The following is an 11607-nucleotide window of genomic DNA, read 5'->3' on the forward strand; positions in this document are numbered from 1 at the left end:
GGAAGTCCAACATTTTACTGACCACATCAACTCTGTGGATAAATACATCAAGTTCACACGAGAAGATGTAAAAAATGGCAGGTTGGCTTTCTTGGACTGTGAGGTCTCAGTCTCTGATAGAGGACATTTGCAAACTGAGGTGTACCACAAACCCACCCACACAGACCAGTATTTGCAGTTTGACTCCCATCACCCTTTGGAGCACAAGTTAGGAGTCATCAGGACTCTGTACCACAGAGCAGACAGCGTCCCCACTAGCTCAGGAGCCAGGCAGAAGGAGAAATCCCACACAAGACAGGCTCTAGAGCAATGTGGAAATCCTAACTGGGCCTTCCTGAAAGAGAGAAGAAACCCAAACGGGACTCCAGTCAGCCAACAGGTGAAAAGGAGAAACCCAGACCCAGACCAGTGGTCATTCCATATGTTAAGGGAGTATCAGAGAAACTGAGACATTTATTTTCTAAACATAACGTCCCAGTGGCTTTTAAACCCCAAAATACATTAAAGACTGGTTCATCCCAAAGATCCAGTCCCCCGGCACAAATAGAGTAATGTTGTGTATGTTGTTCAGTGTCAGGAGGGTGATCAGTCTTACATCTGGGAAACTAAACAGCCACTGGCCAAAAGGATGGCCCAGCACAGAAGATCAACATCATCAGGCCAGGACTCTGAGGTCTACACTCATCTCCAGGCCAGAGGTCACTCTTTCAGGGATGAAGATGTTCACATCCTGGACAGAGAGGAACGATGGTTTGAGAGAGGAGTAAAGGAGGCCATCTTTGTGAAAAGAAATCGTCCATCATTAAACAGGGGCGGAGCCTCCCGGTTCAACTGTCCCCCTCTTACAATGCTGTGATTGCTAGTATCACTCAGCCCTCTGTGAATAGTAAACAGCCATCAGTGTGCTAATGATCCATTGTTAGGCTGATGGTCCTTCTTGAGCATGTGATCAGCTGGTTTTGGTTGTCAGCAGCAAAACTGGTTGATCCACTCTGAGAAGGTGCTATTTAAGAGACTGAGCTGAATACAGCACCTCAAACTGAGGAAGTCTCTCGGATGAAAGACGAAAGACTCTGTGAATATAATTTTATTCACCACATGTACCACATGAGGTGCAAATAACGAATAAAGAACCTTGAATCATATGGCCCCTCCTGCATGTGGTGGGCTCACAGGAAGGCAAACTCATGTTACTCATTCGGGCTGAGCCTGACTGGGTCCCATGGGTAGAGACCCGGCCACCAGGCGCTCGCCGACGAGCCCCTCCCCCAGGCCTGGCTCCAGGGTGGGGCCCCTGTAACCCACGTCTGTGCAAGGGAAACTGATTTTTTTTTTTTTTTAGCGAGTCAAATCAGTTCTTCTCATCCTGAGCTTGTCATTGTACAGTTAACCTTGTGTTAACCTTGTCTATGACAAAAAACACAACATGAACTTGTTTTCTGATAGGACCTCATGACCTTTGACCTTTACCTTCAGGCTGTGACTTCTGATTAGACCTCATGACCTTTGATTTTTAGCTTCGGGATTTGACTGTGTTCTGATCCAACCTCGTGACCATTGACCTTTCACTTCAGGCTTTGTGACTGTTCTTATCTGACCTCATGACATTTGACCTTTAGCTTCAGGCTGTTACTGGGTTCTGATTGAACCTCATGACCTTTGACCTTTTTATTCAGGCTGTGGCTGTGTTCTGATTGAACCTCATGACTTTTGTTCTTTAGATTCAGGCTGTGTGACTCTTCTGATCAGACACCATGACCTTTAGCTTCAGTCTGTGACTCTATGTTCTAATATGACCTTTGACCTTTATCTTCAGGCTGTGACTGTTCTGTTCTGATCCGACCTCATAACCTTTGACCTTTAGCTTCAGGCTGTGACTGTGTTCTGATCCATCCTCTGACCTGCAGAAAGTCTCGGCTGATGGAGGAAGAGCTGAAAACCGTGTTTGCAGGAGCCAAGAGTCTGGAGGCGCAAGCTGACAAGGTGGGGGCAGTTTTTTCAGACCAGATTTTGGTTTATGGGTCCAGTGGGCCAAGGCTAAGTTCTATTTCATATAGGTTTTTCCCTTTAAGGGCTGTCGCTCGTGGGTTTACCCCGTGCAAAGCGCACCAACACTGAAAAACTCTAGTCCAGCCCACCTGTTGTGTGGGCCCCACCCTCAGTCCGTATTTTGTTATTTTTGTCATTTACCCTTTTATTTATCCAGGTATTCCCATTGAGTCACGAGAACTCATTTTCAAGAGAGACCTGTTTTTGGAATCAGATGGTGGAGGTTAAGGGCCTTGCTCAGGGGCCCAGAGTGGGGCAAATGAGGGTGAAGGCAGGTGTAGGTGTTTCACTTTTTCCACCCACATTTTGATGTTAACTGTACCGGGAGTTGAACTTGCAACTTTCTGATCACAGGCCCATCTAATCTAACTTCTGTGCCACTACTCCCCAAATAATATAAATTGCCTCGGGACCGGAGATCGACTCCCCATTTTCTTCAGCCAGCGAAGACAACATTCAAAGAAAATTCTAAAGAGTGAAGATGTCGTCCAGCCGAGTAATTCGCCTCTGCCCAGCATGCAAGATGGGGTACATCCTCTCTTCGGACCTGCACGTTGTCTGTCAAGGCTGCACACACCCGCCAAGCTATGACGCCACCGTCCTCCTGCCCGTCCTGCAAGCTTCTCCCGGCCAAGGAGAAGCAACGCTGGCTCAAGCTTTTCTTTCGACGAAGAACCAAAAGAGAGTTACCCACTGGACAAATTCCTCGACTTCCCCAATGTGAGGCAGGACTCAGATGGGTCCGCCTCTGATGGTGAGACAGCTAGCAGCTGTGCTCCATCTTCTCGGATGAGAGTTGGATACGGATCTACTGTCGATAGGTGGTTCCCAGGGCATCCAGATGTCGACCACCACCCTTCTCCCGGCGATTGGCACACTCGTTTACATGCTTCCGGAAATTATCCAGAGGTCGGCGAAGGTGTGTGACCTGTCTGTGCCTGGACCAGCAGCGCCTCTGCCAAATGGAAGATTTGCCGTCCAGCATTCCGGCCACCAGGATCCAGTCTGGCTTCGGTTTCTGGTGGTGTCTACTTACCTCTCGGGTTTGGCTGCGGAACCACTGAAACTGAGGGTCCCGGTTTCCACTTACGTGCCCATCACCAAGAGGGAGGGGCTCATTGACCACAGATTCCTGACTGTTCCTCCTCTGGAGCCCAGCTTGTCGAAAATCTTTGGGGTAAGAGTGGCAAGGTACGTCGGACGACATATTGTCCTTCCATCTCCCAGTGACCATCTGACCACGAGGTTCACTAATAAAATCCATCAGTGCTCATTCCAGGCAGCCGCAGCAACGAACAATGTGGCTAGGCTAGCTCTTATCATATCCAGGAATACCAAGGAGTCAAACCTTTCCCCTGCAGAGCTGGACGAGCTCTATGCTGCCGCAGACACCATCACAAACCTGTGCATGGCATAGGCAGTCTGCTCTACCCACATTTTGGCTTGGGCGACGGTGCTTCAGAGACAGATGTGGTTAAAACTTTCCTCATTCATCCTGGATGAGCTTAAGAGCTGTTGGAGGGTCTTGTTAGTCTGGACGGACTATTCAGCCCCCATTTCCCTTGCTGGCTTTTCTCCTCATTTTTCCCCTCCATGAGCCCCCCTCTCCCACCTGACTGTGAAGGCGGGCGCTGAGGATGGGCACTCTAACACACTGGGTGGAAAGGTAATCTTTAAACACATGTTTAAAAGACGCAGGAACCCCCCACCCCCACACACCCAGAATATGAACCGGCGAAAGGAGCGCACGCTCTGCTGGGTTTCCCTCTTCACTCTTCAATTTCAATTCAATTTCATTTCATTTGCATTGAGCATGCATCAGGAAATTTCATTTCAGTTTATTTATATAGCGCCAAGTCACACCAGAAGTCACCTCAGGGCATTGAACAGAAACATTAATCTATAAAATAATAATTTAACAGAAACATTCATCTATAAAATAATAATTGAACAGAAACATTCATCTATAAAATAATAATTGAACAGAAACATTCATCTATAAAATAATAATTGAACAGAAACATTCATGTATAAAATAATAATTGAACAGAAACATTCATGTATAAAATAATAATTGAACAGAAACATTCATCTATAAAATAATAATTGAACAGAAACATTCATGTATAAAATAATAATTGAACAGAAACATTCATGTATAAAATAATAATTGAACAGAAACATTCATGTATAAAATAATAATTGAACATTATTTATCTGAGGAGCAGCTTTGAGTTTAACTCCATCACTGAACTCTCATCTTGAACAAGCATGAAGGCGACAGTGGAAAGAAAAACTCCCTCATGAGGAAGAAAACTTTAGCAGAACCAGGATCAGGACTAGAGGACCATCTGCTTCGACTGGCTAGGTTTGGTAGGAATAGATACACAATGGCAGGTCAAGAATCACATGTTAAGATAGAAATAGTATCAAATGAAAACTATTCAATTTTAACAATTCATTTAAGGAAATGAGGTCAGTTTGTCCTCTAGTAGTCTAAGTCTACAGCAGCATAACAAGCCAACCCTAACTATAGGATTTATCAAGAAGGAAAGTCTTAAACTGGACAATGTGTCAGTCTCACGGACAGAAACTGGAAGTTCCACAAGAGAGGAGCCTGAGAACTGGAAGATCTTCAGCTTCTTTCGCCTGCCAGTGGGGGCGAGCGCTGAAGACGAGCTCCCTCCTAAGTAGGGGTCAAACAACTACATATTTTTTAAACTTGACATTAACATAATAAAACTTGAGTAGAACTCGAGTACTTGATGACATCATAGGATCTAAAAATACAAAAATAAATAAAACTGCAAAAAAGATCATTATTTACAAAAAAGACCAACAAAACATTGGGAGTGTATATTATGCTCCTACTATTTATCATACAGCAAATAAGTCACAGGAAAAACTAAACTATTAGTTTTTATTATTAAGCTGCAAAACTGAACGAAACATGCAGCACGTCAAAATAGAAAATTAAAAACTGGGGAGGGGGTCGACCACCCGGCACCACCGCCAGCTGTGGTGCACATTAGGTTTAGTTTTAAAGATTAATATGTTTATAGATTTTTTTTATAGGTTTAGAGATTAATATTTTTTTGCTTTTTGTTTGTGAAACAAGGTCAGAGGAAGCTGGTTCTGGTTCGGTCGATTGGACCTGGTGATACACCATTTTCTGTGACCTGCAACAGTGCATGCAACACCGCCCCCTACGGTCACAATATACGGTGGTCACAAAATATGGTGTAACACCGGTTCACACGAGCTCCAAACAGTCAGGAAGTTGATTCATTTTCTGTTTCCTTACGGTAGTTGAACCACAAGATTCATCTTTAGTGAAATGTTTCCCACATATAAGGCGTTACAGTAATTAAGCCTAGAGCTCACAAAGGCATGGATGGCCTTCTCCAGATCACTACGGCTAAGGAGTGATTTTACTTTAGAAAGCAGACAGAGTGGAAAGAAGCTGGTTTTCACAACAGAACTCATCTGTTTATCTAGCTTTAAGTGAAAGTCAAGCTCCACTCCTAGATTTTTTACCACCTGGTTGGCGTGGGGGAGCGGAAAACCTAGACTGGGAGAGATGTTGCATGAATTACTGGAAGCACCAAATAAAATCTATTCAGTTTTATCGTTATTGAGGTCTATCTCCCGTTTACAGCTTGTACAAAACTCTGCTGCTCACTTGTTGACTAACACACGTAAACATGAACATATCACTCCTGTCCTTTCTTCTTTGCACTGGTTCCCAGTTCAGTTTAGAACACAGTTCAAGCTGCTACTGTTTGTTTTTAAAGCTTTGAATGGTCTTGCACCACCTTATATTTCAGGACTTTTGAAAGTCCACCAGCCCAGCAGAGCTTTACAGTCTGCTGGTCAGTATCTGCTGGAGGTGCCTTGCTCAAGGTGCAAACAATGGGGGGACCGGTCCTTTTCTGTTGCAGGCCCAACAGCCTGGAAAACTCTTCCCTATGAGCTGCGTGCCATCTCTGATCTGGTTCTGTTCAAAGCCAAACTGAAAACATACTTATTTAAAAGGGCTTTTAATGTTTAACTTTTAGTAGTTTAGTATTTACTATTTATTTATTTATTTGATCTCTTTTACCTTCTTTTATTCTCGCTGTGTTTTTAATTTGCACTGATTTATTGTGTCCTGTTTTTAATCTTGTTTTGTCTTGTGAAGCACCTTGGTCAAGGCAAGGCGTTGTTGGAAGGTGCTATAGAAATAAAGTTTATTATTATTATTATTAAATGTTTCCAGACTACTGATGCATTTCTTCCTGTTTACCAAGACTGGGCCTGCTCCGCTCCATCTGTCTGCTGGGAGGAATCCATTTTGTAACCCGCGCCTAGTGCGGATCACGTGACACAATGACGTAACGCCGACGTAATGACGTCACCACGAATACTCGACGTGAAATAAAAAAACTCGATAGATGTCCTAGGAATCGATGTGTAGATTACTTGAGTAGTCTGTTAAAGCCCTACTCCTAAGCAGCGCTCGATTTACTCACCTGCTCAGACTGCGCAACCCTCACACACAGACTCAGCTGAGGTGCGGTGTGAAAGACGTCACGTCAAAACTGACCAGCAGCCCTTTCGCTTCAAGCCCCCCATGGGTCCACGTAGGGTCTCTACCTTTGTAGACGACGGCGGTAGGGGCGCATAATCTCTTACACACAACACAAAACGCACACGTGCGTCCGCCCTCTGAACGCAGTGCGGCGTGGCGGTGTACGTTTCAACTGAGCAAATGTGTGCACTGTTTAATCAAAGAGGGCTACACGCTGCAGTCTGCAGCAGCACCCCTGAGGTTCAACGGAGTGTTAGAAACCCTGTTAACATCTACGGAACAGGGCCTGATTTTACAGGCCGAATTAGATGAACTCCAAGTGTTAGACGTGATTTTTCAGGGTTTCCCTCGGAGAGGAATTGACTGGTTTTTACTCACGGTACTTCCTGGTTCCGAAGAAGTCTGGAGGTTCGAGACCCATTCTGGATCTGTCCTCCTTCAACAAACATATAATGGAATGATTGCTATATATGTTAATGACAGAACGAGTTCTCGGATGCTTCAGGCAGAGCGATTGTTTTGTGTCCGTGGATTTGAAAGACGCATATTTTCATATCCTGATAATAAACAGAAAGTTCTGCATTTTTCCTTCCAGGGAATTCAGTATCAATACAACCATCTCCCCTTTGGTTGTTCGCTCGCCCCACGTACGTTCTCGAAATGCATGGAAATGGCACTGCAGCCCTGCATATGGCAGGGATGAGAATTCTCTTTTATCTGGACGACCTTCTCCTGACCCAGTCCAGGGAGGAAGCAAAAATCCAAACAAGAGTTCTGGTGTCACATCTGTCTCATTTGTGCTTCACGATAAACTGGGAGCAAAGCTCAACCATTCCCTCCCAGCTCATCACCTTTCTGGATGTGGATTTTAATTCAGTCACCATGACAGCCCTCCTGTCACAGCAGAGAACAGAATCCCTGACATCACTGCTTCAACATGTCAGGGTTCACAGGTCGGTGACGGTCATGTGTCTGCAAGGAAAGATGTCAGCGGCACACGCCGTTGTACCGTTAGGTCTGTTAAATATGAGAAGTCTGCAGAGATGGTTCAATCATCTGCGCTTCGATCCCACACGTCACAAACACCACATGGTTACCATTCTCCCGTCGGTAGGGGCGGACCTGAGACACTGGAGAGACCCTCAGATCCTGTTGGAGGAGATTCCCATGGGCAGAGTGACGTCATTCACTTCCATGTTCACCGCCGCGTCCCTTCTCGGTGGGGTGGGGGGGGCATGTCTATCCCAGACGGTGGGAGGGAGGTGGCCGGTCCACATGTCTCTCCACATAAACGTGTTGGAACTTCTCACAGCGGGGAAAGTGATTAGACATTTTGCCCCACTGTTACAGGGGTCATCACATGATTGTTTACATGGACAACAGAACCACAGCGTCTTACATAAATTGTCAAGGGGTGTGCGCTCAACTCAACTGCTGAACGCAGCCAGAGAACTGCTCTGATGGGTGCGCACACATCTACTCAATCAGGGCAATCTACATCCCAAGCATCTTAAACAGAGGAGCAGATACTTTGTCCAGAGGGGGCCCTCAGGACAGAGATTAGAGCCTCCACTTGGATCAGATCCTTCAAATTTGGAGTAGATTTGGGAGAGCGGAAGTGCATCTTATGGCCGCTTGAGAGAATGCCAAGTGCAAACTGATTTTCTCTCTGAGCCCGCGGGACACACCACCGCTGGGGGTGAACGTGTTTGCGCATAAACCATGGCCAAAGAAGCTACTTTCTGTTTTTGCTTCGACCCCGCTAATAGCGCAGCTGTTGGAGCAGGTTCGAGAGAAACGGTTGAAGGTAATTCTAATCGCTCCAGAACTTTTTTTCATTCAACTTTTATTTATACAGATTAATCCCATTGAGCCTCAGGGACTCATTTACAAGAGAGACCTGGTTTTAATAAAGAGTGATGACAACAATAGACACTCATAAAAGTATGCATACAAATTGAGAATAACAAGTGAAAATAAAATGGTATTAAAAAAAATGTAACGGAAAAAACCCCCCAGCCAGGTTGTAAGGCAGTGTAGAAAACAGGAACACGTCTGTTGTTTTTTCCTATGAACTTTTCAGATGTTTGAAACCACTTAGAGAGGTCAAGGTCGAGGGCTTCAGGTCTTTTTACAAGATATTCCAGGAAACAGGAGCGGAGTAGGAGAAGGTCCTTTTGTCTAGTTCAGAGGCTGTTTACAGTGCGCATATTTTGAGTGAAACCGTTCCTTTCTTGCTGCGGTTCAGCTGTTCATTTACACGACACCAGTAGCCCCCCTCTTTGAATTCGGAGGTTTCTCAACCCACCTCTCAGAGTGGAGGTTTTCAGGAGGCCTCCCGCTGATAATGTACTCATCTTCTGCTGAGGTTTTGTGTTAAACCACATGAGCACATGCACGCGTGGACTGACAGCATATTTCTGGCGGCAGAGTATAACGTACTGCTTTCTGAGCTACGACTGATGGGATATATTTTGAGTATCGTAGTTAATCTACACTGGAACGTAGCTGCTGTGACCGACATCTGTGTTGGGAAGAGACGCACGTCGAATCCAGTTCTAATATCGCCATTTATTGAACAAGGCAGGCGGATATTTCACACGTCGCGCTGCACTATAATATACTAAATGTGCTAAATACTAACAGTTTAACAATAATAAACGGTATTTCTGTAATGTAATGAAGCTATCTGAACATTATGTAATTAAAGTTATGTGACTTAAACGATGCGAAACATGTTGCATGTTATTAAAAGTTGAAAATGAAGACATCAGGTTTAATTTTTATTTATTTATTCAACACCACAAACTGCAGATGCATGTAAACATAAAATCCGTCCATGTCGATGCGGATCTTTTCCTCTAATTAACATACAATAAAACTGTTCCCCCCCCCCACAGTGTCCGTATAAATAGGGCCTCAGTCCTCACTGAGGGAACACTGCAGGTAATGATGTCCTGAGAGCGCACGCTGTAGCTGCACTCACACAGAGACGTAGGAGGAGATGTATGAAGGCAGCAGACCAGGAAGTGATTTAAAGATGGAAATGTACCAGTGAGAGAGTCTGTGTGAAGGTGATACCATACCATACCATTTTATAGAGCACTTTAAACAGCGACAAGGCCAACCAAAATGCTGTACAAACAGAAACAAACAGGTAAAGCACACAGCAACACATAACATAATGTAAAATCAAAATATACAAACAAAATAATATCGGATAATAACAGATTAGCACAGTGTGATGCATACAAGTTCAGCAACAGATCATACATTGTTGAAAGCCATGGAATAGTAGTAGGTTTTTAAGCGGGATTTAAAAACTGTGAGGAAGGGGGCCTGTCTGACCTAGTGCTCGTACTCCGTGCGCTGACTAAGGAACCATTTGAACTCTTGGATGAGATACCGCTGAAGTTTTTGTCTTTCTAAACAGCTCTGTTGTTAGCTTTGATGTCAGCAAAGATGGTGAGTAATCTTTCAGCCTTGTCCATTGCTCCCTCCTGTCTCAGAATCCAAGGTGAAAGGAGCTCAGCTGTGCTTAGGCCAAATCATGCTTTTACACCTAAAGAATCACAAGCTCATTCAGATCTGTTATAACGCTGGACGGGTTCTCTCTCCCTCCACATAACTCTGAACAGGAAGCACAATCCCACTTCCTTTGCCCTGTACACGCGCTCACGTGTTATGTGAAGCGCACAGCCACACTGCGTAAATCCGAACAACTGTTCATACATTTCAGGGAGCAGTCACAAGGACAACCTTTATCCCCTCAGCATCTGTCACACCGGTTATGTGAGACTATATCTCAAGCTTATAGTTCTTTTGGACTTTGCCCTCCAGATGGACTCGGGGCTCACTCTACCAGAGGGATTTCAACCTCCACGGAGTGTCTGTGCAGGACATTTGTTAGGGTTCCTGGTCATCATCGAAACCCTTTCATTTGCTTTTGCCTGCGTGATGTCGCCGACTTTTCTCTGACACACTCAGTTCTCAGAGTCCTGTCTGAGTGACGTCACAGCTGTTCTCACTCAATCTTCTCAACCCAGCGTGTTCCTCTTATCAGCTGGGTGTTTTTCTGACTGTTCATTCAAGCACAGGACCTTCCTTTTTGTACGGAAGCGTCCCCCTGGCTCCTAAATGGCTGAAGATAAAGTACGCTATTTAGGAGTCAGTCTCTGGTCCCGAAGCAATTTATACGGACCGAGGGTGGGGCCACAGCAGGTGGGAGGGGACTAGAGTTTTTCAGTGTTGGCGCGCTGCTCGCATGGTGAAGCCACTAGCAACAGCTGTTAAAGGGCTACGCTTGTACTCATAGAATCTGGGGTTACAGTACGTAGCCAACGTTCTGCTGTCTCTGTTTCACAGTACTCCCACAAGGAGGACCGCTACGAGGAGGAGATCAAGAAACTGAGCAACAAACTCAAGGAGGCGAGTCAGTGGTCCCATGTTTACAAAGGAGCTCCTACTCAACTGCTCACCTCCTACTCAGCTGTTTACTCCTGCTCACCTCCTACTCATCTGTTTACTCCTGCTCACCTCCTACTCAGCTGTTTACTACTTCTCACCTCCTACTCAGCTGTTTACTCCTGCTCACCTCCTACTTAACTGTGTACTACTCCTCACCTCCTACTCAGCTGTTTACTCCTGCTCACCTCCTACTTAACTGTGTACTACTCCTCACATCCTACTGAACTGCTTACTACTCCTCACATCCTGCTTAACTGTGTACTTACTACTCCTCACCTCCTACTGAACTACTTACTCCTCCTCACCTCTTACTTAACTGCTTACTCCTCCTCACCTCCTACTTTACTGTTTATTCCTCCTCACCTCCTACTGAACTGCTTACTCCTCCTCACCTCCTACTGAACTGTTTACTACTCCTCACCTCCTACTGAACTGTTTATTCCTCGTCACCTCCTACTCAACTGCTTACTCCTCCTCACCTCCTAGGTAACTGTTTACTCCTCTTCACCTCATACTCAACT

The 11607-nt window shown here is 45.2% G+C and overlaps 1 protein-coding gene across 1 annotated transcript in view; it reads left to right on the top strand.

Moving 5' to 3' along the window:
* LOC119409210 (tropomyosin alpha-4 chain) overlaps nucleotides 1–11607 on the top strand; it is a 44342-nt gene that overhangs the window by 30057 nt on the left and 2678 nt on the right. Inside the window, exons 6-7 of the mRNA XM_037676048.1 lie at nucleotides 1908–1983; nucleotides 10985–11047. Coding sequence (XP_037531976.1) covers nucleotides 1908–1983; nucleotides 10985–11047 — 139 coding nt within the window. The remainder of the gene's footprint in view (nucleotides 1–1907; nucleotides 1984–10984; nucleotides 11048–11607) is intronic.

This window comes from Nematolebias whitei, chromosome 5, assembly GCF_014905685.2.
Source record: "Nematolebias whitei isolate Nwh7 chromosome 5, NemWhi1, whole genome shotgun sequence".
In the NCBI taxonomy this organism is placed as follows: Eukaryota; Metazoa; Chordata; class Actinopteri; order Cyprinodontiformes; family Rivulidae; genus Nematolebias; species Nematolebias whitei.